The sequence below is a fragment of the Ochotona curzoniae genome, unplaced genomic scaffold (assembly GCF_017591425.1).
Source record: "Ochotona curzoniae isolate NIBS_2020 unplaced genomic scaffold, NIBS_Ocur_1.0 contig_908, whole genome shotgun sequence".
NCBI classification, from domain to species: Eukaryota; Metazoa; Chordata; class Mammalia; order Lagomorpha; family Ochotonidae; genus Ochotona; species Ochotona curzoniae.
The window spans coordinates 13,057,921-13,083,423 of NW_024466607.1; the positions used below are offsets into that span (position 1 = coordinate 13,057,921).

General features: G+C 55.5%; 1 protein-coding gene and 1 long non-coding RNA gene across 2 annotated transcripts in view; one reads left to right on the plus strand and one right to left on the minus strand.

The window, feature by feature from the left end:
• Window positions 1-20,139, minus strand: part of LIMD1 (LIM domain containing 1) — a 36,731-nt gene extending 16,592 nt beyond the window's left edge. The window contains exons 1-2 of the mRNA XM_040994332.1: window positions 18,114-20,139; window positions 864-965 (exon numbers count right to left, since the gene is read on the minus strand). Coding sequence (XP_040850266.1) covers window positions 864-965; window positions 18,114-19,479 — 1,468 coding nt within the window. The 5' untranslated portion in view covers window positions 19,480-20,139. The remainder of the gene's footprint in view (window positions 1-863; window positions 966-18,113) is intronic.
• Window positions 19,989-25,274, plus strand: LOC121165636. The gene is made up of 3 exons (XR_005885306.1): window positions 19,989-20,046; window positions 23,843-24,009; window positions 25,140-25,274. It is a non-coding gene; the product is annotated as an uncharacterized LOC121165636 (long non-coding RNA).
• Window positions 25,275-25,503: the final 229 nt, after the last annotated feature.

A 25,503-nucleotide genomic window follows, 5' to 3' on the forward strand; every position in this document is an offset into this window, starting at 1 on the left:
CTACGGGCACTGGTTCAAGTCCCGGCTGCTCTACTTCTTATCCAGCTCCCTGCCAATGTGCCTGGTAGGCTTCAGGTTCAGGCTCAACACATGGGAGACCAGGGTGGAGATCCAGGGTCAGCCCGGCGCAGCCTCATCTGTGCGGCCAGCGGGAGAGTGAAGATCTCTGCCTTTCTCACTCTGTCTCTCCTTCTCTCTGTATACGTCTTTCAAGTGGAAGGGAGAGGGAGGAAGCAAGGGGCTCGCTTCTGCAGGCTGGGGCTGTTTTTAAAGTCTGCCTCCACGCATCTAAGGAGTAGTCAGGCCCAGGAACCGCCGTGTCAGACGGTGACGAAGACCCTCCCGGGTTTGTCACATCATCCTGGAGAACATCAAGTGAGACCCTTTCCAGAAATGAACCTGCACAATCCACTCCCCTGAGGGGCCGCAGCCCTCAACCCCATCCGTGGCGGGGTGTGAGGTCGTTCACAGAGGCGTGTCAGCAGTGCAGCCGTGCAAGCATGTATGCGCACACTCCAACTGCAGCCTCCAGAACAAAGACTGGCCCTGGCAGAGCTCACTGGTGAATGGCCTCTAGGGTGCTCCCTGCAGCAGTGCCGCTCATGGACCCTGGGGTGAACCTCAGGGCAGAGCCCAGGGAATCCCAGCCTTTCCCATCTCCCTTCTCCTAAGACCCAGGGTGCTGCCAGCAATGGCCTTGAACCCTGCTCAAGTCTCCACTGGGGTCGTGGCAATCCTCGGTACTTGGTGACAGAATACCTCATCCTGACAGGCCTTGTCGCAGAGATGCGACACCCCCACCCTCACAGCTCCCTGTGCGTCTGCCCCCTCCCACACACACCCACACCTGTTCCCGTACTTACTGCAGGCCGCACAGGTGAAGCACGCGTCATGATAGAGGTTCCCCATGGCCTGGCAGGCCTGTCCAGCCCCAAACACCCCTTTGCTGCACTTCACACATGCTCCTGCAAGGCAACAACACACCGTGAATCAGGGGTGCTGTGTATCACCTGAGGCGCCCAGGGGTTCCCACCCCACAACGTCCCTGTCACCAAGTCCCGCAGGTGGCACCTGTGTGTCTCCTTTCTCTGGCTCTCCCCCCGACCCTCCCTCCTCCCGCAGCCTCTCCAGGATCTGCCAATGACAGAAACAGCTGCCAGTCGGACCACCTGTCCCCACCCTGCCCAGCCAATGCCCACATCTGGCCTTAGTCAAACTACTCCCTCTGCCCTGAGAATTTGTAAGACAAAGTCCAAGACATGGCATTCTGATCAGGACACGCCAAGCAACCAGGTCCAACTGTTTCAGCTAAATGATCTCCCCTCGTTCTCAGTGGAGACCACCACTGGGATTCAGCAGCCGCACTCTGCAAAAAAAAATATCAGGTCCCAAGGCCCAGGCTTGCCTGGCTTCCCACCTAGGCCCTTTGCCCCCAATAAACCCAAGGAGCCTCACCTCCCAGCCCCAAACCCAGGACACCCCACTTGTGTCTCTGGAACCAAGGCCTTCTCTGCAGGACCTTCCACAAGCCCTCTCACTTTTTGGCTCTCTAGGGCAGAAATGCAGACAGCAGGCCTCCAACCTTGGGCTTCCCACCCAATATAAGCTATCCTGTGTTCCCAGCTTCTGCCAGCTTCTGTCGGCATCAAACTGAATTAGGAAGTGGAGATCGGCTCCACCTGCTTTGCCTGCATCCACCAGAAAGTTCTAAAGAATGCACCTGCCTCATCCATGCCATGCCTACACAACCAGGACAGATGATACCAACTCTCTGTGCCGGGCTCTGTGAAATGGGGATGCCAGGATGGGCCTGCACGTGTTTGGCATCATCATACGGTACAAACGGCATCAGGCCCTCTGAGAGCCTTCCCTCCCACCATCACGGCTGAATCACCTCACAGCCGCTGCCCAGCACACATCTGTTGCCCCCTTCTTGCTGTAGGAGACAGAAATGAACGAGACACAGAAAGATCATCCATCTGCTGGTTCACTCTCCGACAGCCATGCTGGGCCAACAGCTAGGGGTTCAGGCAGTGCAGACCAAGGACAGCACGGACAAAACTGCCACAAGGACCAGCCTCAAGACAGTTCCTAGAGAGTGGAGGCAAGCAGGTGTGATGTTGCTGGTCTGCGTTGAGCGTGCACTCGCGGCATAAAACCGGACAGCCTCTCCCAGCTCTGCTGCTAAAGCCACGACAGGGCAGACAGCACCTGGACACCAATCACGGCCCCGGCCACCCTGTACTTCCTGCCCCGTTATCTCTCCAAGCAGGCCTTCCTCCTAGTCGCTGGCCCCTGCCCGGCATCCCTCTTTGCTGGCTTCCTCCCTGTGGGGGGCCTGTGGCCCGCTGCCTTCAGCCCCCGCCCCATCATGCCCCCCGTCCTCCAGAGCCTGAGTCGCTTCTCAGCACTCCGATCCTGAGTGCAGACACAAAGCAAGGAAGGAAACTGCTTGAACTGCGGACCGCGGGAGTAAGGAAGACCCCATCAGGAGCCACGTCGGCCGCAGCACGGCACATCCTTGTGACTCGGGCAGCATGGACAGAAAAGAGCTCTGGGGCTGACGTGGGCTGTGGCCATCTCCATTGTAAAACCAGGCTCTGGTTCCAGCAAAGTTAGGAAGTTACTGATGGCCTCACAGCTGAGACGTGGGCTGGGAGCCCAGGCTCTGACTCAAAGCTTCTGCTCCCCACACCTGGCTGGCAGCTGTGGATGCCCCTGCCACACCCAAGGTCCCCCATTCCAACCCGGGGCTCCCCGTCAACTCCAACTGCCCACCCCAACCCTCCTCCCGTTCGGCTTCGCCTCCGCTTTTTTCCTCCACAAAGCCCTGCCTTCCTGACTGGGAGCTCAAACCACACAAACAGGCAACCCTCGGTTCCCCTGTCCTTCTGCCAGGCCACTACGGCTGACTGGCCTGGGATGGGTTAGCGGACAGTTCGTTCCCATACCAAGCCCTCCTCTGTCCCTCAAAGAGACCCAGGCTCTTTCCAAGCAAGAGGAGTGGGATGGCAAGTGAGGGAGACTGTCCTGCACCTGCAGGTGACCTGTCCCATCTGCCTCCAGTGCATCAGGCTCCACCCGCAGAAGCTCAGGTCGGGAGCACCCTCTTGCCACAAGGTTAAAAAGCCTGCCCCAGCAGAGGAAAGCAGGAAGGCACCACCACACGGGATGATGCCAACGCCAAGCCCAGGAGGAGAGAGTGGGAATCAGGATACACCCGAAGGTGAAGAGCGATCTTCCTCCACGCAGCTTGCTCTTGAACCCATCCCCTAACCTGCACGCCAGTGATGGTTCCAAAAACCACGAAGGGGGTATAACTGACATGCACAGATTCGGCAGGTGCAATCAGCCGTGTCCTGGCGTGGGTACGTACACCTGTGGGATCGCCGCCATAAGCTGGAGACTAAACCCATCACCCCAAAGGCTCAGCACCCTGGGGCCGCCTGCCCTCCCTCCCTCCCCCGGGGCGAGCACCACCCATCTGCTTTCTGTCACCAAGGATTAGTGCGTGTTTTCTAGCGTTTATACAAATGGAATCTCAAGCATGAACTCTTGTTCATCTGGTTTCTTTCACTCAGTATAATTATTTTGAGACTGCTCCGTGTCCTCACATGGGTCGAGGGTTTGTTGTTTTTTACTGCCGCGGGGCACCCCACTGCTTACCGGTGCACCTGCCAACGCGTGAGCTGTTTCCAGTTTCTGGATATTACAACTACAGCGAGTGTCAGCATTTGCATACAACGTGTAGACATTCTTCTTTTGAGTAAAGACCAATGAGTTGGCATGACAGTGCCTTATGATTAATTTTTCCATTTAATTCAACCCTCTTTTTAAAAAATCATTCATTTTTATTGGAAAAGCAGATTTACAGAAAGAAGGGCAGATAGATTCACTCCCCGATCAAGCAGAGCCGAGCCGATCCCAAAGCCAGGAGCCAGGTGTAGACGGGTCTCCGACATGGGTGCAGGGTCCCAAGAGGGGCATCCTGCACTGTTTTTCCCAGGCCATAAGCAGAGAACTGCTTATATGGAGCAACCAGGACATGAACCAGTGCCCATTTGGAATGCCAGCATTTGCAGGCAGAGGATTAACCAAGAGCTATCATGCTGGCCCCAGTTCAACCCTCTTTTTTCTCTCGCTTGCCATCCCCACCCACATCATTATCGGTGCTTGGTCTGGACGATCTTTTGAACGTCACCACTTCTAACAGGAGCACTCTGTAGCGCTGCCTCACTGTGGTTTCCACTTGATTTCTCAACGGCATCTTCCCAGGGCTTCTTTGCCACGTGTATCGTATGAACATTTTCTTCTTATTCATTTTCCTTTAAAGATACATTTATTTACTTGAAAGAGTGAAAGAGAGAGATCTTCCATTGGCTGGTTCACTCCTTCAATGGCCACAACCTCCCAGGTGTTGCTCAAGCCCCACCCGTGGGTGGCAGGGATTCGAATGCAGGAGCCCCTTCGCCGGCTGCCTCCCAGGAAGCCGGGTGGGAGGCAGGGGGCTCTGGAGGCTCCGCGGTTGCCACAGACAGACCCAAGCCCAGGTCTGCTGGGCAGCACAACTTCTGGGCAGACAAAGGCCTCCCTCACACTGGGCGCACCTGCTGGGGAGGGCCACGGGTCTTGGGCCACAATCAGGTGCCTTCTATAGAGTCTTCCCCAAGGCAGAGAAGAAAAAGCAGACAGAGAAACCAAACACAACACTGTGATGTGTTGTGAGACAATGTCACGGGCTTCCCTGAGAGCCTGCCAGCTCACTGGAGGCGGGTCAGCTTTATCGTTCCGTCGCTGTCACTGTCATCGTCACTACTGTTTCACTTCCATAGCAGCGGAGACCGTGAACTCTCGGTCAGGCCGACCTAACTCTTCGTGCGCAGAGGTGGTTTTCAAAGGCTTGAGATGGGCAGACACATGTCTAAAAATAAGTCGTCAGTGGGACCTCAAATATATGTAACAGAAGGCAGGGAAACCACTATGGTTTAGGGTGGGACGGAGCCCACTCTGCTTCCTGGAATGTTCTGGCCCACTACAGCGGTTCCAGGAAAATGACTGGGAACCCCAGTGACACAGTGCCGCGGCCGATCAAGCACTGTGGTGCTTCATGACCCAAGTCCTTGAGTCCCTGCAGCCAGGAGGGAAACATGGATGAAGTTCCAGGCTCCTGGCTGCAGCCCGCCTCAGTCCCAGCTGTGGAGGTTATTTAGGGAGTGAAACAGCTCCTGCAAGATCCTTTTCTCTTTATTCTCTGTCTCCTTTTCTGTATCAGCCTGTGTCCTCTGGGTGAAGCTGTCCTCAGGCCACAAAGGAAGTACTTCAGGCCCTTCAGAGTGCTGGGGCCATTGCGCCAGCCGACTTCCTTCAACACTGCCACTAACAGGCACCGTTTCAAAGGCAGCTACGGCCACATTCATGCCAGTGGGAGAGGAAGTCCCTAGAACAATTTCCCAATCTCTGTAAACTTGAGTTTCCCCTGCCAGGTACATTTTCTTAAGACCTGAAGGACAGATGGGCAGAGCAAGAGAGACAGAATTCTTCCATCTGCTGGTCCATTTCCCAAATGTCCACAGAAGCCAGGCCTGGTCAGGCCAAAGCCAGGAGCCCAGAACTCAATCCAGCTCCTCCATACAGGTGGACCCAATGGTTTGAGCCATCACCGGCTGCCTCCCAGGGTGGACAGCAGCAAGAAGCTGGAACTGGAAGCGAGATGGAACTCAAACCCAGGTACTCGAACACAGATGGGCAGGATCCAAGTGACATCCTAACCACTGGGCCAAACACACACCACCCCCATCTCCACTCCCCCAAAAGGAAGAAGGATGTGAGGCATCCACAAGCAAGCCCTGCACCCCACTCCAAGTCCCACCCTCTGCTATCCTGCAGCCAGCTTCCAGGGGCGCCCTCCGTGCCGCAGGTCCTAGGCATGCCATCTCTCTGGGCGCCCTCCACACTCCCCTCCTCTCTCCACACAGAGCCCCTCCCCACCCCCGAGCTTTCTCAACTTCCATCTGCACAAGATGGCCCATCAGCACATCAACCACATGCTCTACTGCACTAGGTGTCAAGTGCCAGGAGGCGATGCCACTTGCCACCAGCTCAACTGACAAGCGCTAAAAATAACAAGTGTCCCAGAGGTGTACGCTGCTAGTGGAAACATAACTCTAGAAGAGCTTTATTTTTAAATGCTTAGCTATTTTCATTGATTTCTGCTTTCCCAGACAGACCCAGAGAACAAGAGCTATCTTCCATCCACTGATTCACTTCCCCATTGCCTGCAATAGAGCGCGCAGGGCCCAGCTAAAGCTTGAAACCAGGAATTCAACTCTCTCTCTCCCATCCCTGCCTCTCCCTCTGTCATTCTGCCTTTCAAATACATACATAAATCTTACTATACAAAAAGAATGTGTAAGTGCGTTCAGTGTAACAGTGAGCTGCTGATATATGGAAAACTGGCAGTAATACAAACACTCCAATGCAGAGGTGAATAAATCTCACACAATTTTTCAACGTTCCATTCTGCAGCAGCGCTGCCCGACAGAAATTCTTCAAATGATGCTGAACAGGTTCTGTGTCGCAGCAGCCCCTGAACCAGTGAGCACTGAGCCATCCCACTGCTGGCAGGTCTGTGAGAGCCTCGGCTTGCATTCACTGGTCAGTAAATGCCCTTGTTTTTTTGGCCATGTTTCCATTTCAAAAGGCTTACTTTTTAAGATGTATCACTCCCCCAAAATGACCACAATGCCCAGGCCTGGGCTTAGCCTGGCTTGTCCAAAGCTGGGAACCAGGAGCTTCTTCCCAGTCTCCCATGTGGGTTCAGGGAGCAAGGACTTGGGCCACCCTCTGTTGCTTTCCCAGGTACATTACCAAGAAGTTAGATTGAAAGTGAAGCAGCCGGGGCCCGGTGCTGTGGCCTAGAGACTAAAGTCCTCACCTTGAACGCGCCTGGATCCCATATGGGTGCTGGTTCTAACCCCAGCGGCCCCTCTTCTCATCCAGCTTCCTGCTTGTGGTCTGGGGAAGCAATTGAGGATAGCCCAAAGCTTTGGGACCCTGCACCTGCGTGGGAGACCTGGAAGAGGCTCCGGCTCCTGGCTTTGGATCAGCCGTTGCAGTCACTTGGGGAGTGAATCATCAGACGGAAGATATTTCTCTCTGCCTCTCTTTCTCTCTGTATATATCTGACTTTGCAATAAAAATAAATAAATCTTAAAAAAAAAAAAAAAAGAAAGTGAAGCAGCTGAGTTTCCAACCAGTGAACATATGGGATGCTGGCACCATGGGCTGAGGCTTAGCCTGACATTGGTGTCCTAAACAAGCCTATGTAACATATATCACTGATACAGTACATCCTCAGTCCTAAACAAACCCAGGGCAGCCATTAGGGTACAGCTTGGTGGCCACTTTGACACAACGAAACACCAACAAAAACCGCAGAAAGCCGTAAGGCACAGCAAGAAGCAGACCCCAGGGAGGACACCTGTGTACCACAGGGACCTGCGAGAAGACACAGGTCACCTGGTCTGACCACAGCTGGGAAGTGCAGCTCAGGGGACTCAACTTTATGGCCAATCACAACAGTGCACTGAGTATCGATTTAGGGGTTACAAAAAGGTTTCAGCAAGCGGGCAGACTCACAGAACCCACAGAGAAACTCAACTGCATATGCATATGGTACAAAGCCATTTGTAACATGTTCTACAGGCAAAGTTAACAAATGCAGACCCAGAGCAGTGGCTAAATAGTCCTCCTGGGGACAGATTTTTCTGTATCTTCACACGTGTGAGAAGGTTACATGGGCCCGCTCATTTGTCAAAACCACTCGGTGCTGTGTGCGCATCTAACATTTTTAAGAACACAACCACAAATTCTTAGACACTCCTCCTATCCAGAGGTAGGCATGTGCAGGGCCTTATGACCAGTCAGAGCCACAGATCAGGGCAGAAATGACACTGCGTGGCTCTCAGGGCTGAGTGGGGAGAGGCTGGACAAATGAAGGCCCTGGGCCTGCCTGCCCTTGACCATTCAACCCAGGAACTGCCGACCCAGTGCACCAGCTCTGCCGGTCTCCTCCCCACTTCACTGTCTTGCTCTTTGGCTGTCAACTTGAGCAGAGCCACCTCTCCCGACCCCTAACATGCCCAGAGAACTGGCAGCTGGGGCCGCAGGCAGGGCTCGGGTCTGCTCCCAGCTTCTAAGATTGACCTCCATAGCCAGCAACAAAGGGACTCTGTTCTGTTTAAGCTGCTCCAGGGAGAGCAAAGCCAGGGCTGTCAAGCAAAGCCTGGACAAACATCTCCGTCAGCCCCCTCCCAGCCTGCTTGCCCAGCCCCACCCCAGTGTGGGGCCACCCTGCCTGCAGGCCCTGAGGGAGGCCCACACCCAGGCAGAGGCTGAAGAGGCCACCAGAAGGCCCCCGCCTCTCCGGACAGCAAGGAGCAGTGTCCCTGGCTTCTCTAACCACCCCCAGGGCCCAGGCTATCTCTTGGGATGCTCTGCCCATACCGGCTAAAGCCCCAGGGTGTCTTTAAGGCTCCAGACCAAGGGCTCAGTTCGGCTCCCCACTGCGCTTATAGTCCTGATGACTCCCACAAGTGCCAAAGAGGTGACCACCCTGTCCTGCTCCCCCCCACCCCCGCCCCTGGCTCTACCATCGCTGGCAGCAAGCACAGGAGAGGAGGGGGGACTTCCAGGGTGGCAGGCTCGTGACATCAGTCTCCCCTGAACAAAAATACAGCCTTTTGGTCAAAGCATATGTGGTTCTAAACAAGGCCACGGGGCACAGCTTCCAGACAGGACAAGGCGAAGAAGCTGGGATACTTTAACAGCAGCGACAGTCTGCATGGCCATGGCTGTCATGTGTCACACTCTGCTCCAAGCACCTCCAGGCCGCACAGTCCCATCCGGCAGGCCACTGCAAGCAGCCACACTTACACAGTCAAAACAAGTGGAACTCATCTGACAAGCACAGTTTTACTCAGCCGAAATAGCCTCCTTTCAGCCTAGCCCGGACAGAAATATACTAAAGGAGTCGTTTCACATTCTATTTTTTCCATGTCAGGCCTTCAAAGCCCAGGGTGGATTTTGTACCTAAAGCACACGTCGGTTCAGACCGGTCTCCTTCTGAAGCACGGACAGCTGCAGCAGGAGGCCAGTTCCCTGCATCTGTGCTTCTACCACAGGGAACAGACACAGTGCAGCCACATCAGGGCGCCCAATGCCAGACATGGCTCCTCTGCTCCTGTGCCTGGCAAGCTGCAGATCACGGCTGAAGCAGGGCCCCTGTCACCAACCAGGGCGATCTGGATGGAAGTTTCTGGCTCCTGGCTTCAGCCCGGCCCTGCCTGTTGTGGATGTTGGAGTGTGAGAAATCCCTCTTTTTCTACCTGCCACTCTGCCTTTCAAGAAATCAAATACATCAATCTTTTTTTGTAAAAAGAAAAAAAAAAAAACACCATGTACATACCATATTGATGCAGAAACTGAGTCATGGATACCCCAGAGTTGCATAGCTACCCCAGACCCAAGGCTGGCAGATCCAAAGCCCGCACGCTCACGATGCTTCTTAATGCACTAGACTTCGCACAATAGGAGCGTCTTCCCCACAGGTCTACCTGCAGCTAAGCTACACCTGACCTCTGCCCGGGGCTCAGGCAGTACCCGAGACCCACACACCTATTGCTGGACGTCCTCACGCCTGGGTCCAGCTCCCCGACTCCCTCAGCAGGTCTGACCACAGGTACATTGTTGCTCCACTCACACCCCATACCATAGCGCTCAGCGGAGTCCCGGCTTTTCTGTTCCCAATCTAGCTTCCCTGCTAATGGAGACAGCAGTAGCTTTCGGCTCAAATACTCGGGTCCCTGCCACCCACCCGGGAGCCCTGGGTTGATTCACGGCTCTTCACCCTGCTGGCCCAGCCCTTGCTGTCCCGAGCAAAGAGGAGTGGAGTGGCAGGTGCGAGATCTCTCTTCTTTTGCTCATCCAGCCTTTCTGACTGCCTTTCAGATGGTTTTCATTCTGGTGTCTGTGTCCAAGGAGTAAGCCCCGCCCCTACACACACACACACACACACACACACACACACACACACAGAGGGCCTCAGGAACACCACAGTTGGCAGTCTGAAGCCTGCACCTGCTCCCTGGCCATGCAACTCCTGCCCTGCCTGGCCAGTGCTCTGAGAGGCAAGCTCTTCTGACGGGTCACGTCAGCTTCCCTGAAGATACAGCCAGAGGTGGCTCCTTGTGTTCCAGGGCCAGAAGCCCACTCAGCTGGCACCCCTGGTGCCAGCACACAGCCTGACCCAGGGACAAACCCTCCATAAACACACAACGGAGCAAACATGGGCGGGGCGCTGGCCGGCTCACTGTGTGACCTCACTTGTTTCTAAGAAAACTTGGTTCCTGCACACGTGTTTTCGACACCCACCCCACCCGGGTTTCCCTACTCAGCTGCTGGCTTCCCTACAAGCAACGGGAAAGTTTCCAAGTTCAACTAATGCATGTGTGGTGCCTGCTTCCACTCCCTGCACACACACACACACACACACACACACACACACACACGCACAGTCAGCTCCAACCACCATCCAGCTCAAGGCCAAGAGTTCTCTGTCGGTCTACAGCCCCAACTCCGTAACTCACTCTAAAGCTCACAGCACGAGAATGGAAACAATTAAAAATAAGCACGGGCCAGCCAGTCCTCAGGAGACCAAAAGCAGAAGAGAGAGGCAAGGTGCTCAAGCCAGCACAGCCAGCCGGACCTCAGCACCCTCACACCCGCAGCCCACGCGCGTGACATGGAGACAACGGCACGCAAACAGCCCGGAGCGTCCCCCAGCCACCTGTAAACCTTACAGCATGGGCAGAAAGCAATCATAGGGGGTGGGAGACAGGCAACAATGCAACAAAAACCTCAGAAGAGCCCTGAACATCAACTGAGCAAGCATGGCCACAACCTGCCCCGCCCTACTGAGAGGAAATCCCCAAACTCAGCTGACGGAAGGCTCAGCTGAACTGGGAAGGCCCCGTTACGGTCAGAGGGGCTGAGAACCACAGAGAACAAATCTAGCCCCGGATGTCTTTTCTTCTTTTCAAAGTTCCCTTTTGAACTTGACTTCATTTGCAAGGTGGAGAGAGAATCAGTTCTTCCATCTGCCCGCTCACTCCCCATATGGAAGGGCTGGGCTGAAGCTGAAGCCAGAAGCGCAAAACTCAGCCTGGCTCTCCCACACGGAGCAGAGACAAGGACATGGAGCCACCACCGGCTACCGCCATGGGAACACACTAAGCTGGAATCAGGAACAGGGCTGGGACTCAAACTCAGGCATTCTGCTATGGGATACCAGCAGTCCAAACAGCATCTTCATCACTGCCAAACACACACCCTTTGACCTATCTCCCCAAATGACCATAATGCGCTGTCCAGCCCCAGAGCCTGCTGGGCCACGTGTCCACCCTTGACTCAAGAGTCTGCATCATAAACAGCGCCTTGCCCACTGGGTCCTCTGAGACCCTGCCCCCTGCACCTCCCAGAGCTGGCTGGCAGGGCTGACCCTTGCTAAACGTCCATTCCCTCACCAGCAGTGACAGCAAGGCTTCCAGAACTTTCTGTGTGTTATGTTGGGGTAGAAAGGGGAGAGGGAAGTCGTGGCCTCCAACATCCTCCCGGGCAGCTTCCAGGATCCGGGAGTCACCCGTCCCCGCTCTCCTGGGACGCAACGATGAGTCACAGAACAAGAAAGATGAGGAAGGAACTCGGCCAAGTCTCTACTCAACAGCTCGCAGAACTTAAAAATAACCTGGCTGTGGCTCTCCCTCCCCTCAAGACAGGCTGAGCAGAAAGGCCCCACCTTCCAGCGGGTGACCCTGAGGCTGTGTCCATCCGGCAGCTTCGCCTGGAGGGGGAGGGGTGGATATAAATACCTGCTGCCTAGTGCAGCCCCACCTCAACACGCGCCCTTGGCCATGGGGCTGACTTGTTCCATCTCACAGCAATGCTTCTGTTGCCAGCCTGACCCACTGACTCTAAGCATCACTTGAGGTCCCTGTGATCTGCCAGGGGGCAGAGGGGACACTGACAACAAGGGTTCGCAGGCCTGCTCTAAAGTGATCGCATTTCTAGCCCCACCTGAGGTTGCCGTGACAAAGCCTCAAGACCAAACGATTTGTAGAGACCCCCGCCCCCAGAAGGAGGCATCATCTAGTTGTTTCTAGTGCCTGCAGCACTGGGGGGAGGGGGGGTGGGTAACAGACAAGCCCCCTCCACAGGCTTGGACTTCTCCCCCCTAACCCTCACAGCAATGTGTGTGACCGGGGAAGGGGCCGCTGAGCAGCCCCTGTCCCACAGAGCCTGGGCAGGAGCGCATCCCTGGACAGTCCTGCACGAAGAGGAAGCTGGCTGCCACCCAGGTTTATCAGAGTTGGATGCAGCTCCTCTTGCAGTCTGGAGCAGGGGAATAACAAAATAGGTTGATGGGGAGGACTGAAGTGATTAATGCATGTGGGGGTGCCGAGCAAAGCTGAGCAATCTTGCCAAACTATCTCTGAGTCACAGCCTCAGCTAAAGACCCTTCTCGGGAACAAGGGGAATGGGGATGGCGGTGGCGTGGTGGCTGCCAATTCAAATCCTGGCTACTCCAACTTCTGATCCAGCTTCCTGATAATGTGGCAATCCAGGAAACCCCCAGAGGACCCAGATGAGGCTCCTGGCTCCGGGCTTCAGCCTGGCACAGGCCTGGCTGTTGCAGCCATTTGGAGAATGAACCAACAGATGGAAGATCTCCCCCTCTCTAACTGTGCAGACCTTTCATACCATCACTGATGCGCCTTCCTTTCTTCACCCCACTGAGTCTACAAGATGCAAGGCCCTGGGACATAGAAGGAAAAGTGCTGGGCCACAAGATGGCTGGGCAGGGCAGACCTGAGCCCCAGCAATGTCTAGGGCAGCCCATGAGCCCCCAGAGGGGATAGGGACTTGCCAGCAAGACCAAGGGCACAAAGGGGCGGGCATTTGGCCTGGAGTCAGACGCCTCCTGGGACCCCTGGGTTGAAGGCCTGGCTCCGTCCTGACTCCAGCTTCCTGCTGATGCGCAGACTGGGAGGCAGCAGTGAGGGCTCGGGTGGTCGGCTCCTCGTCCTCCCTCGAGGGACACTCCCATGGAGTCTCAGATTGCTGGCTTCAGTCTGTCCAACCACAGGCCTTTGTGACCATGTAGAGAGTAAGTCAGTGGGGGACAGTCCTCTCTGTCTTGGCCTTTCAAATAAAAAATATACTATAAAAAAGAAAACACAGCAAGTACCACAAACCAGGGGTCCTGGCTGTGTCATCATGGATGCCAAACCCACTTAGAACAGGCAGCCTCCAATGGTGACCACGGAAACGCCAGCGACTCACCCCACTGGCTCTTCTCTCAGGGGAGGGAGTGTAGGCTTAAGTCTTTTCTAATCTCACTTTAATTAGCATGTCCTCTAGCACAGAGGATGATTCTCCACATAGCCAGGGGCTTCATCCAGGTCTCCCATGTGGGTGCCAGGGGCCCCAGCCCTTGGCCCACCTTCTGCTGCTTTCCCAGGCATATGAGCTGCAGCCAGATCAGAGGTGGAACAGCCGGGACTTGAACCACAGGCGTCCACATAGGAGGTGCTGCAGAACAAAGGTCCAAGCTATTGCACCACAGTGCCAGCCCCAGTCACGACGATTTCAAAGGCTGGCAGGCATGTGAGATGGCACAGCATTTCCCAGAATATCTAAAGGAAGACTGACTGTCATGTGCCATGATAATGTAACCGCAACTAACAACCAAGGTTGCCAGGAGCAGATGGGACACTAGGCTACTGTCCAACCCACTTAGTCATCTACAGCCCAGGTACCCAGTGAGGTCCAAGCCTCAGTCACAGGACCCTCAGAGGTCATCTAGACTCAGAATAGGGCAACAGGTCACCTGTTTTTAGGCCAGGACACCCAGCTTCCTGACACCCAAACACATCCCTGTATGAACACCATAAATCAACAGATATCAAAGAACAGAACTTTGTTCAAACTTCCAGCGAGAACAGCCACATCACAAGGCTGATTCCACGCTCTGCCTTCTTAGTGGGAAGAGCAGAAACAGGGGATGGAAACAACTTGGCATTCTTTCCTCATCACAGAGGCAAAGCACACAACCATTCCCTCACCCAAAGAGGAGGACCCCCGGCACTGAGGGGAGGGGGAACAAACCAGGACAGGCAGGCACTGTGGGACCCTGGACGTCAAGGGGGACGCTGGCGGGTTCAGTACACGAGGCAGCACCAAGCAGCCCAGCAGGTGGACAGGGTCCAGAGCTCAGGGACAGAGAAGGGAGGACCCGATCACACGGCCAAGGGCACAACGGGGGCACTGGCCTGCGAGGCTATGCCCCTCTCTGAAGGCTGGGGCTGACTCAACATCTCCCCTCGTAGAGACAGGTGGTGCCAAGGAGGGAGGGTCCTGAAGCTGGGGACCAAGTCACAGCCCTTCAGGGCAGGGACACAGAGGACCAAGCTTTGACCACGTGGCAGCTGCCACTGTGATGAGGACAGCCCCAGGGGGTGCACCTGCAGAGCTGGACTGGCAGACTGCATCTGGTCCTGGAACTCCAGAGGGATTCCACTCACTCTAAAAAGGCTCCATTTTCTGATCACAGTTGGAACGGATTCTCATGCTGATGGGAGTCGGACAAGAGATCATGAAAAGACAAGAAGGAGGCACACCTTCTGAGAGAGCCAGCGGAGAAGGAGGGGAGGATGGTCACACACCCTGCTGAACTGCTCCCTGCATCGCTTACAAAATGATGTCAGCTGGTTCAGGCCCTGAGGCTCCTGGAAGTGGGGCTGGGATGGGAGTAGCAGCAAAGCCGCTCCCAGGAAGTGCCTTGCCCATTTCCATTGGTTCAGCCACTGCTGTTTTCCATAGCACAGGAATGTCCACCATCGCTTCTTGGCCTTTGGGCCAAGATCAAGTTCAGGAATGTCCACCAAAGACAGGCAGGAACAAGAGAGCCAGCCACCTCTTCCTTTCCCCTGTGCGGTGGGGAGGGGCCCAGACAGCACCCTGCTGGGTCAAGCAGACCCTGACACCCACTTATTCCTGCCTTCCCAGACTAACAGGTCCACTGGAGCACCCTGCCCACTGGGACAGGGCACAGCTCCCCAGCAGGCAGCAACCACCCAGCCCTACCTACAGCCATGCAGGCATGGCACACAGGATCCCAAACATGGTGTGGAGAAGGTCCGGGAAGGGCTGGGTCGAATCTATACCTGGAGGAGCACACATGGGTATTCGCTCAGACCAAGAAGACCATTCAGTTGCAGCACGCCAGGTCAGAACAAAAGGAAGTCTGTGTGTCCCTCAGCAAGTCACTAACCTCTCTGGCCTTGCCTTCTCAGGGATAAACAGAGCTTAACAGGGTGGCTGTGCAGGTTATATGGGAACACCTACCATGTACCAAAAACCCAGTGTCAGGTGGAGCAGCTGCCACCAGAACCCAGCGCGGCAGCCCAGACTCTAGCCTGCTTGAGACAGGAACCTGGGGCAGCCCTCCCCTGCAGGGCCCAGCTGTCCCTGGGGTGCAGCTAGCAGTGGGCTTCACCTGTCAGACCCCAACACACAAGGCAGCCTTGCTGAGGTCACCACCTTCCCTGTGCAGCCTGGGGCTGATGGCCGAACCACAGGGCGTGGAGGCCAACTCGGGGACTTCAAAGTGTGTTTCTGGCCTAACTACCTGCATAGCCAGGCCCCTTCCTGAAACCCCCTTTTCCTCCAGCTACCCCTGCCCTTCTTCCGAACCCCACAAGGAGGCCCCAAGAGCGCTCTGTACACTGAAATGATCCAGGCAGGGTTGGCTTCCCAGGAAGCCTAGTCTGTGTCAGGGGCTCCTCCAGGTCCTTTTTCCTTACAAAGGGGTAAAGACAGGCAGACACCACGGAGGAGGGCAGGCACGATAAGCCAGAGCCAAGGTCCCCTGTGCTGGGCACGCCAATGGCAGACAGAAGCCACAGTACATTAGGCAGTCCATGAGCGGCGTCCAGCCAGGCCAGGAGCCCCTCAGCACCAGCTCGGCAGTATGCACAGTCTGTCCTTCACACTCTGCTCGCGCAGCCGCAGAGATGGCGGCGGAATGTGCCAGAAGAGTTGATCAAAGAACTGGAAACCAGGCAAACGCCAGACCCTGAGGACTTGTAAAGGCTCGACAAAATATGCATGGTTCTTCAAAGCGCATGGATGGGTACCACGGGGAAGAGCCGAATGGGTACTCTGCAACTGCACCTGACTGCAGTCACACAGACCTCAGTGAGGATAGCAAACAGTCTTTCCAGGCTTGCTGCTGATTGCCCATCTCCTGTAGCCTCCTCCCTGCCCCGGGGAAGGCAAAGGTTACCATCTAAGATGTTCACTGGGTATCCCCAAAGCCTGGCACACAGCACAACCAAGGTAAGACACTCAGAAACAGATGTGGAAGGAATGGCGCCAGCTAATGCTGTTGCTCTGAATGTAATCTTACATTCCCAGAGAAATAAAACTGCCATCCTGTTGCTCGGTAAGCCCGAGATAGAAAACTAAACCCAAGCCCGGGGCTGGTGGTGTGTTGCAGTGGCTTAAGGCACTGCTTGGGATGCAGGCCTGCCTCCACTCCCAGCTCAGGTTCCTGCTGACGCACCTGGGAGACAGGAGATGCCGGCCAGGCACTTGGGCTCCCACTGCCCACACAGGGGGCCAAGTCCCTGGCTCCTGGATGCAGCCTGGCCTCGACCTGACCGTCATGACCATTTAGAAAGCAAAACCCAGCAGACGGAAGATCTCTTTGTCACTCGGCCTTGGAAAGAATATAAAGAACAAATTTGATAGCGTTACTCATAAACACTTCTAGACCCTTCCAAGGCCAGCTTTCTGGTTAGCTCTCCTGTGCAACAGCCAGCTCACGTCTCAGAAGAGGAATGCACCCAGCATTTTCTGCCACCTCCTAGACCCAAGCAGAGAAACACAGAAAAAAACACAACGGAAGCCAGCAGTCTCCAAGAGCTTGCGGTTTTTGTAAATAAAAAAAAAAAAAAAACCTACAAGTCTGACTCAAGCCAGCAAGAAGCATCTTCCAGCCTATTTTGAGCCACAACTATGGGCACAACCTTGCATCCAGCAGGAGCCTGGGGTGCATGGGGGCTGAGTTAGGAGATGGCTGGTAAAACCGCAGCCGGCTGGCTCCCACCCCAGGGTCTGATCCTGCAGGTTTAAGGTGGGGCCCAAGAGGCCCTAATTCCAACTATTTCCCAGCAAAACCATGCTGGTTTAGCGATCCCATTTGAAGAACTACCACTCTAAGACAATCTTCCACGGCAGTAGCCACCTGCCTTAACTGCATGCGATCACCTTCAGACAGGTGTGTACACGTGCACACGCACACACAGCAGTCCACAGCCCCCAACCCAACCACTGCTCCTCAAATGGCCAGACCCGCCCAGACACCTACAGAATGAATCTGTAGACCACGCCTCCTCAGCTCCAGCATGAGCCCCTCACAGCAAGTAGGGGCCAGTGTCACACCCAGAAACTCTGGAATCCAAAACCTCTCATTTCCCTCTCCCAAGAAGAGCCACAAGAGCCTGGTGTGGTAGCCTAGTGGCTGAAGTCTTCGCCTATGGGCTTCCAGCTTCCTGCTTCTGGCCTGGGATAGTGGAGGATGGCCCAAGGCCTCGAAACATGTGGGAGACCTGGAAGAGGCTTCTGGCTTCAGGTTTCAGATCAGCTCAGCTCAGCTCTAGTCATTATGGCCACCTGGGGATTGAACCAGTGGATGGAGGATCTTCTTCTCTGTATATCTGACTTTCCAATAAATAAATAAATACATAAACAGCCACACGCAATGCCACACTGCTTCACTGTTCACACCCGTGTCAGGGTCCACTTTCTGTCCAAGGAGGCTCTCAAGTTTCTGCATTCACGGAAATACCTGGAAAAGGAGCATCCCCTGCAACATCACCCCAATGAAGGCAAGCCATTTACCGGTAGGGGCAGGACCCCTACACACACACACACCGAGAAGAGACCCCCATCGCTCCCCAACTGGTCACCAACCGTGCCAGCCTATCACTCACCAAAATAATCGGCCTTCGGGTGGGCATCCATCTCTCGCTCCAGGCGCTGGGTGAGGGCTTCCAATTTTAACTCAGCGGCCGAAGGGCCTAGCTCTGGGCCTGGCGCTAGGGTCTGGCAGGGCAGCCTCACCCGGGAGGAGCTCTCCGGGAGCTCAGGACCCACGCTACCTTCAGAGGACCACCCAAGGGGACTCTCCTTGGGGGGCAGTTCAGGCGGAGTGGACATCGCAGGTTGGATGAGGCTGGCAGGGTTGAGCTTGGGAGCTGAGCTGAAATCTGCACAGCCTGATGTGACAGTGCCCGGCTGGGAGCTGTCCTTGCTGGCTGTTGCTGACAATGAAGAAGATGGGGCAGAACTGGACAGGTAAGACTTGGGCCCCTCCTGGAACCAGGGCTGAGGATCCACAGCGGGTTTGCATGTCACGCCCGAGACCTCACTCCCCAGCCGTGAATCTGTTCTGGGAAGCGCCCCCGAACCAGAGCAGCCTAGGGCCTGGGATGCTGAGACAGAGGACGGGGTCCTGGGTTGCATGGGCCCCAAGCCTAGGACCCCATTCTCCAAGCCTGGAGAAGACAGAGCAGGGCTCAGCCGCTGGGAGGAGGCCGTGGCCCAAAGGCCTGTGGGCTTCTCAGCTCTGCGGTTGCCAATGCCAGCATCCTGGCCACCAAGAGCATGCTCAGGAGACCTGCTCGGGCTGAGAGAGGGCTGTAGCTGGTACAGGCGGCGGTCCCCGCAGGGCCTGGGCAATGGCGGGTCACTCGCTGAGGGGCCAGGCCACGTGCCACCTACACCCAGGCCGGTGCTGTTGGCCACTGGGGGTGCATCACCCCACTGTGTGCCTGCAAGGGACACATTGTCATAATAGTCACCGTGAGTGAGGCACGAAGGGTCCTCGCAGATGCCGGGCCGCTGCAGGGCAGACCTTTCCGAACTGGCAGGGCCTTCCCTGGAGCCACAATCCTGGCTGCCCGGCTTGGCGCTCTGGACACAGGGCCGGGCCCTCTGCTCTGGGGCAGTGTACGAGGGCTGCATCGAGGTGGCTGCCACTGTGGGGGCAGCCAGAGGGGGCCGGGCGGCAGCCTCCCTCAGTAGCCTGCCGGCCCCAGCAGCTTCATGGTGGGCCTGTGGGCCATTGACAGGGCCTCTGCTGCCCCTGGCCATGGCCTCCTCCTGCAAGAGCTGCTGCTGCTGCTGCAGGTGGATTTTGGCCATCTTGGTGGCAAATACCCTGCGAGTCTCCTCAAATTCAGGGTTGTTGCTGGCACCCTTGTCCACGCGGAAGAGCCCGTCCCTGGAGGCCTCGTACATGTTCAGGTCCTCGATGAATTTGCTGGCCTCCAGGCCCAGATCATCGTACTTATCCATGCTGCCGGCAGGCGTCCTGGTCCCGCCCAGGTGCCCAGTGCTGAGTGCGTGGCGGAGTAGAGACACTGGAGGGCAGGGCAAGGATTCAAGTCCTGAGCAGGACAGGTAAACAACCGCACCTGCCAGGTGTGGGGGTCATGACCCCGGGGACTTTGAGTCCGGCGGAAGTTGAGGTCTCCAAGCCAGCGGGGACCAAATTTGTTCGCAACTTCTCCAGCCCCTCAGGGTCGTCCACGTGGGGGCGGCTCGTGGCGCTCAGCAGTTCCCAGCCCACTCAGAGACTCTCTCTCTTTTTTTAAATCATAAAATAGGCTAAAGAAAAACGAAATCACATCCACCTCAGGCAACCAACTTCGGAAACCGCCAGCAAGTCAGCGGCTGGGGCCGGCCGGCCGCGGAGGAGGCGCAGGCGCGTCCCGGGGCGGCCGGAGTTCCCGCGGCTTTCCTCCCGCGCGGGCTGCGATCCCGGGGCGGTGCGGGCAGTACGAGAGGCCCGGGCAGCTGCAGGAAGTTCACGAGAGCCGGGGCGGGCGGCCCATTGTCCGATGGCGGCGGCGGGACGCGGAAGTGAGTGCGCCGGGAGCAGTCCCCGCCGCTCGCTAGCCGGTCGCGCACGGCCCCCGCCGGCCGCTGGGGAAGGCGGGGAGCCGGGAAGGGGGCGGCCGACGGGGCGGGGTCCACGGGCGGGCGGGCGGGCGCCCCGGGGCAGGCCTGGCCTGGCCGTGCCCGGCGGCGGCGGCGGCGGCGGCGTGGCGCGCGCCCCTGGCTTGAGGATCCCCGAGGTGTGCCCACCGAGGCCGCCCCGTGTGCTGCCACGGGTTGAGCTGGAGTTCTTCGCCGCTGCGGCTGCTCGGCTCTGAGTCCCGGACGGGATCGGGTCTCCGGCTTCCCTTCCAGTCCCGGGCACCCGGCCCCGCCCCGCCCCTGGCTGCGCTGGGCGGGGTCCTGCGCAAGGACGGGGCCGGGGCGGCCTGGGGGGGACCTCTCCCACCCGGGAGACCCGCCGCCGCCGCCGGGTGCGAGGGAGTCCGCGGGCAGGGTCCACAGCACGCTCCTCGGCCCGTCTCCACCACCACCCCCCAACCCCGTGCCTTGGCTTCCCGGCTGGAAAAGCAATCCGCAGACGGACAACTGGAGATCTGGGGAATCACCTGCGGCTGGATCAGAGTCCAGTTTAACAAGGAGACTGAGGGAGACAGGGGAAAGGCCACAGTGTTACAGTGTCCAGTCGAACAGAACGGGTGGCCCGGTGCGGTGGGGCGAGCTCAGTGGGCACGCTCCGTGCAGCTGTAACCGCGCGCGCCCTACTAGGGCCGGGTTACTTTCTGGAGTCGGCTGGCCCCCGAGGCGATCCGGGATCGCTCGACCTGACTCCCGGGCGCCCCCGCATGGCCCAGCGCGCCCTGCTCGGCGGTGACCCTGAAGTTTCATTTCCCATTGGGCAGCCAGAGGGAGATTAAGAACGGTGTACTGCTGCTGAGGTCCACTTCCCTGGCTGCAACCGGATTTGGGATGGTCTAACTCTTCCCTGCGCTCCTCGCGTCTGCTGACACCACCCTGAGGCTCTCCAGCGGCGGGACCTGCTGTTACTTTTCAATTCCTTTCTAGTCTCCTGCTTTCGTCTGACCAGAGCAAAGTTCTTGCATCCTTGTGGTGTCTCCGTTGAAACATCGACATCCCATATCCCAGTGCCAGGCTGGAGTCTTGGCTGGCTGTTCCACTTCAGTCCAGCTCCCTGGTAAGGCACCTGGGAAAGCAGCAGCAGATGGCCCAGGTCCTTGGACCCCTGCCACCCACGTGGGAGACCTGGATGGAGTTCGTGGCTCCTGATGTTGTCCGGGCCAGCCCAAGCTGCAGACACTGGCGTGTAAACCCGCAGGTGGGAGATTCCCCCCCTTTCAACTAATTTTTTAAAATTGAGTTTATTTTGGTTCAAAACAACTTTAAAATTCATGCATTGTTTTTTCTAATAATAGACAGGTGGGGGGTTTTACAAATTATTTTAAGGATTAATTGTATTTGTTATTTAACAAGGCCAAGTTAGAGAAATGAAAGGGAGAGGTCTTTCAACTGCTGGTTCACTCCCCAAAAGGCCACAAGCGCTGGGGCTGGACCAGAAGTTTGTTAAAGGTCTCCCATGTGGGTGCAGGGGCCCGAGCACTTGTGCCACCTTCTGCTGCTTTCCCAGGACACTAGCAGGAAGCTAGATCAGCAACAGAGCAGTCGGGACTCGAACCAGTGCCCATTTGGGATGCTGGAACTGTAGCGGGTGGCTTACCCCCACTGCACCGCAGCATCAGCCTGTAGATTTTTCATACTTCCTGTTTTCTACCTATGTTTTTGGCACAAAAGCAAGCTCGTGCTTTGGATTCCATTTTGCTGTGAATGTTGTAAAATCCCCTTACAGAGCCAGCCTGTGGGATCTGTAGGGGACTTGATGGCAAGATTCAGGTGGCCTCCAGATTCTCAGGATATTTGAGTCATCTAGATTTGCAGGCAGTCTACCTACACAGACGCTTTGGAATACTGTGAGGCAGCTCCAGGTTACCTACGATACCTCAAACGAGGTATGTCAATATGTGTTAGATTAAGGCAATAATGGCAAGGAGATGCATCCTTGTTTCATGAATATTTTCCATATGCTCTTGGTAGAATCTGAAGACGTGGAGGGCCCGCTGTCATGATTTGTCTGTTTATGTTTACATGTGTCTCTCTGGGTTTGATCTTCGGTTTTCCACTCCCATGTACTCGACATCCATATGCACAGGGCCTGGTACGCTGTAGTACCTTCTGGCTGAGTCTATGTTAGGGACGTAGTGTCTGCAGGGACGGGACAGAGGACAAAGACCACGATACAAGGAAGCTGCCCCTTAGCCTGTAACCCTGGAGTGCTTTTCAGGGACCAACAGATTCTGAGAACCTCCAGGGAGTTTGTTGAGAATGTACAATCTCAAGCTCCACCCCCATCACATGCTGAATTGAATCTGCACTTTAACTGGATCCCTTGGAGAGGCTGTTTGTACAATAAAGTTGGACAGCCTGCTGCAAAGCACAATAACAGAATGAAGTGGGTTCATCCTATTGGTTCCCTCCTCAAATGCCTGCCAGGGCCAGCCAGGCTGAAAGCCAGGAGCCTGGAACTCCATCCGGGTCTCCCACGTTGGCAGCAGGGGTGCCTCTCAGGGTGTACTCGCAGGAAGCCGGATCAGAAGTGTGGAGTTCAACCAGACGTACAATAGGAGATATGGACAGCGCAAGCAATGGCTTAAAGTGCTGTGCTCGCTTATAATTTATAAAGTCTTTTTTCTGCAAAAATATGCATTTATGATAACAACTTACAACAAAATTAATATTAAACAGGCTCTAGGACCTTGTTCAATCTAATTTATTAATTAGTAACTGGACTTACACTCAGTGGGTCTGTTGTGAAATCTGCTAGAACCAGGTTTCTCAAAGTATATTCCCAGAATGAACCGAACCAACATCCCTCTTGGACAAATAAATGGTTCCCAGAACTGCACATGCGTTAGAATTCTTGGAGGTGTTTATTAAGACTCACTGTTGGGAGCCAGTATTGTGGCATAGCAGGTAAAACTACCACTTGTGACAATGGCATCCCATACAGGTGTCAGTTGCAATGCTAGCTGCTCCACAGGGCCAAGGCAGGAATCTTGATTCCCATCCAGGTCTCTCACATGGGTGTTAGAGGCCCACTTGGGGGCCATCTTCCACTGTTTTCCCATTGCCCCACAATGCTGGGCGCAAGGCACCACTTCTGCTACCATCACCTTAGGGGAAGGATTTCAACTTGTGGCAGGAGTGAGAGGGGTACAGAAGCATGAAGTCTGTGGCAAGCAGGAAAACAGTGAGCCAGCCACTCTGCACGGTGCCTATTCCCTCCACCACCCACTCACACAGAGGGCCCATCATCAAGCCTCCCAGCTCTCCTTTAGTCCGGGGTCTGTTTTCATGAGCATACAGGTGTACAAGCTGCCTGCCACACAGATATATCCATAACACATGCAGTGTTGAACTTGACCTGCCCAGAATCCCAGTGGCATCTGTCAGACCATATCCCTCCCTAGGCCCAAGTCCCCCTGAGCCACACTTTGGAATGAGCTCCAGGGAGGGTACACAGCTTAGTCATCAAAGCAGCACATAGGGAGCTGGCCCTGAGATGCAGGGGCGTTAAGGCTGTATCCTGTATAGGTGCCAGTTCAAATCCTGGCTACTCTGCTTCCAATCCAGATGGGGGAGGGAGGCAGGTGGCAACGGCCTCCGTAGGCATAAAGCCACTTTTTGGAAGTATCATCAAATTCCACGTGCATCCAAATATACACATTTGCATGATGTCTTTCTCCAGGACCCAAATGAAACAGTTCTATCCCAGGAAAACTGCTGTTCTGATCGACAGGTGGAAGGACAGACTTATACCAGCTACGATTCGGACCCGGGCACTGACATGGGATTCAGGCATCCCAGGAAGTGATCTAACTGCTATGCTAAACACCTGCCTCATCTTGTAATTTTGTAAGTCCCGGCACATCTACAGCTCTGGATTACCCTGTTGCCAAAATTTCATCCAAATCCTATTTATTGACTATTAGTAATCATAGTTGAAATTATTATCACTCCATATAGATACATGTGCATGTGTATCTGCACAAAAGATGCCCGACTTGGGAATATCTATCTGCAGGCATACAATCAGGTTTTTCCTATTGGTTATATAAAGAATTATTGGCTAAAGGGCATTTGCAAAATCCTAGTCCCACAGCTTGCCCACAGTGGAGGGGAGTCAGGGCAGCCTATGAATGGCCAGGCAGCCCCTGTGGCAATGGGCCCCTGTCTCAGGACAGAGCCTGCTTATTTTGCAGCCAACTGAAAGAGCCTTTCTGTCGCTTTTTCTTGGCTATAGGAAAAGTCCCAGCACACACACACACACAATGGCCTGTGTGTTCCAAAGCTGAGGGCCACTTCAGGCAGAGTACTGAAAAGGATCCTTCTATTTGGGCTGAGCAGAGGATGGTGAATTCACAAGCCAAGGTCCCTTTGCAACCCACTGAGACCCAGAGCAAGCCAGGAAACGCCGGCCCCTCCGGCCCAGCTTCCTGGACCCTGGGCTTCTCCGGCCCCCAGGCTTGCTGTGGATCCTCCGTGAATGGAGAAAGGCAGCTGCACCAAGGCCCTTCCTGGTCACTTGGAAAGAGCCTTTGTTTTATGATTTTCAGCCCTGGAAACTCGCCTGCGCCATGCCCAGATCTTGGGCCCACGACCTTGATGTGTGTGTGTGTGTGTGGCCCTGGCCAGCTGCTGGTACCCACTCTTAGCCCGTCTTAGTTCTGCTGAACCCAGCCCTTTAGCCACAAGCAGCTCCAGTTGCAGTCACGTTGCCTCCCACATACCCAGAGAGGGGAGAGAGGCTGATGGGGCCCCAGCCCAACCCCTCCCAGGACCTCCACAGATGCTCAGCAGGATACCAGGAGCTGACAGCTCATTCCTGAACTAGCCCCAGGCTCTGGTTATGCCATAAAACACACACATACAAACTTTTAAAAACACAACAACAAAAGCAAAAATGGAAGAGGTAAATAAATATCATAACCCTGGGCCGTTTGGCAGCTAAAAGCTTAAGCTTTTCATTCCATTATCTTCTGCAGAGTACTGCTGGGTGGTACTACCCCCATGCTGCTGAGGAACACACAAGGAACCTGAGAGAGGAATCGGACATGTCCCAGGACATTACCAGGCCCAAGATGAGACTCCAACTCTGGTTCCTAAGAGGACCGACTAGAAAGGAGCCTTTCCATAGAGAGCATACCTGTGATTTCACCATCCACAAGGTGCGTCTTCAGATGCTTCCCTTCTATATGCTCCTTATACCTGTGACAGCCGGGGCCATTTCAGCCTGGCTTAGGGAAACAAGAAGTGATGGGAGCATAGGTCCATATGTCACGAGGCACAGGACTAAGAAAGCAGCTGGCCCCAGGTGTGTGAAGCAAGGTGCTCTGTAGGATGCCCTGC